Genomic DNA, 2,500 nt, shown 5'->3' with positions numbered 1-2,500 from the left:
AGAGAGAGAGAGAGAATAAAATCAGAATATAGAGCATCAACATGACGCGGAACATGAGTCATGTACTGTATGAGAGGAAAGCGTTTAGTGAATAGTGAATGTAAGAGTGTCTCAGCAGTATCTGTCAGTGTCTCAGTAGTGCATGTGAGAGTGTCCTCAATACGTAAGTCCCACACGGCCCCTCCTCTTACAGACGCAGGGTGGAGACGGGGTGAGGACCCTCAAGCCCTGTGGTGCCCAGCTAAAAGCCTCCACAGAATTCAAAAACCCGAGTTTGTGATGCAAGGACGGAGACCATACGGCATGAATAAGAGCAATGGAAATATTATCCAAGTTACGGTATATTCTTAGGTTTTTGTGACCCAACTTTTATCAACCGAGTCAGTCATGAAACCAAGGAGGTAAACTGCATTACAGTATTCAGCTTATCATATATGACGTGTTCGTGTGCATGCATGCGTGCATGCGAGCGAGCGTGTGTGTCTATGTGTGTGTGTCTGTGTGTGTGCGTGTGTGTGTGTGTGTGTGTGTGTGTGTGTGTGTGTGTGTGTGTGTGTGTGTGTGTGTGTGTGTGTGTGTGTGTATGTGTGTGTGTGTGTGTGTGTGAGCAGGGAAGCAGATCTGCCTTTACCTGTGGCCTGAGGGAGGTAGAATCTATAATCAGCGGAGAGGATGGTGAAGAGAATATATATTAGTTTTCAGCAGTAGACAGACATACTAACACACTGGCTCCATTCCCAACCCCCCCCCCCCCCCCTCCTCCTCCTCTGTGCCTCCGACAAGGAGACCAACCCATGATACTGTAATATTATTTATGTGCATAGAGGCCCTGGTGTTTATGGTTAAAGAGCCGTCTGACATTGGCTAGCTAACTCTGGGGGTCCAACCCAACTCTGGGGGTCCAACCCACGCAGTGAGAGAAAAAAGAATACGAGAAAAAAAAGAACTTTTGAATACATCCATCACACAATCACACAATCATGCATCCAGGCCATTCTTAGAGAGTGAGAGTTTGCTGTTCTCATGACTGTAGGATGAATACGAAATGAGCAAGGGAATAAAGCAGGTTGTTGAAAACAGAAATCTTGGATTATTAAAACAAACAGAAGCAGAGGGAGAGAGCAGAGAGGTGAGATCAGGTGTCTCTCTCCCACCTGTCCGTCCGCAGACTCCCAGTCGCCCCAGACACTCCTTGTGGGCGCCGAGCCCACACTTGGAACAGCAATACCCCTGATTAAAGATACCCCTGGAAAAGACGAGAGGAACATTTTTAATTTTAAAACGCACGTTTTAGTCAGTATTGCACGGCGCTCCTACGAGAAAGGGATTAGTACGTTTTGGATTCTCGAGGTATCTACTTCGTTGGACCCCGTCGAAAACGCGATGGTTCATCTCAAGGAGCTATCCACTAATAAACTTTACTACTACAGGACAGGATATTGGCTTGATTTCCGGTTGAGTTCTTGAAAAAACAAGAGACAGAAAGATGAAACCACACTGTGGCAGTCATGAATGAATGATAACCATGAAAAAAGTTCTATAGCCCCAAGTGTAAAGCTTTTGGAAAAGTTCCCAGGTTTATTTGGTGGAATGAGTGAGTAGCCTTGAGAAACAATTGTTCTGGAGCCTAGTGGCCCATAGGCCAGGAACCTAGCTCCTGATTCCTTAGCGTGAGGCAGCTTGACCCCCTGGACATGATGCTAGTATGTCACAGGGACTCACCCCCAATCCAACCCTTGATGCTGAGTGCCAAGCAAGGAGCCATAGGGTACCGTTTTTTAGATCGAACCCCCAACCTCCCAATCTCAGGGCGGACACTCTAACCACAAGACTCGGGTTCTTGTGGAAGCACAAAGGTTATTTGTGTCACAACCCCAGCGTCTCACCTGAGGAGCAGATGGCAGGAGCTACAGGAAGTGATCCTCTCGAAGGTGTGCATCCGGAACTGGTGGGAGTTGCTGTTGGCGTTCTCAGGTCGAATATTGGATCTGTACAGGAGATGGAGGAGAGACATGTGAAGAGGAGATGCCGTCAGCAGCTGCGTCTCACCCAGAACCTTTGAAAGAAGCACCTCTCTGATGTCAAGGAAAAAAGAGAGCGCACAATACAGCCTTTGTGACTTTCGCTCAATGCTGTTGTGAGTCTTGCGTCAAGAGCCCAGAGCCACTTTGAAGATACAATTTGCTTCCAAAATCTAGCCCTCACATTCAACACACAAACACACACACACCGACACACACTCACTCCATTGTATCTTTAAAATTGCACACTATGAGAATTGAGGTGCACCATTCTGTGCTTTCAGCAGGTCTGTGATCAGTGTTGCTGTCCATTTCCCAACCCAGATTACCAACTGGGGTTGGTGTGTAATAACACCGCCAACCTGCTACCCAGCGCCAGGAAGTATGAAATCAAAAGTCACCCCATTGAATCAAATAGACGACGTGTGTGTGTGTGTGTGTTTGATGTGCACGTGCGGGCGCGCGTGTGTGTGACCAGT

The 2,500-nt window shown here is 47.4% G+C and overlaps 1 protein-coding gene across 1 annotated transcript in view; it reads right to left on the bottom strand.

Moving 5' to 3' along the window:
• LOC311316244 (guanine nucleotide exchange factor VAV3-like) overlaps positions 1–2,500 on the bottom strand; it is a 35,917-nt gene that overhangs the window by 17,435 nt on the left and 15,982 nt on the right. The window contains exons 16-18 of the mRNA XM_084447070.1: positions 1,887–1,988; positions 1,155–1,246; positions 632–654 (exon numbers count right to left, since the gene is read on the bottom strand). Coding sequence (XP_084303196.1) covers positions 632–654; positions 1,155–1,246; positions 1,887–1,988 — 217 coding nt within the window. The remainder of the gene's footprint in view (positions 1–631; positions 655–1,154; positions 1,247–1,886; positions 1,989–2,500) is intronic.

The sequence above is a fragment of the Borostomias antarcticus genome (genome assembly GCF_949987555.1).
Source record: "Borostomias antarcticus genome assembly, chromosome: 12".
Taxonomy (NCBI): Eukaryota; Metazoa; Chordata; class Actinopteri; order Stomiiformes; family Stomiidae; genus Borostomias; species Borostomias antarcticus.
This window is presented reverse-complemented; position numbering and strand designations above follow the sequence as displayed.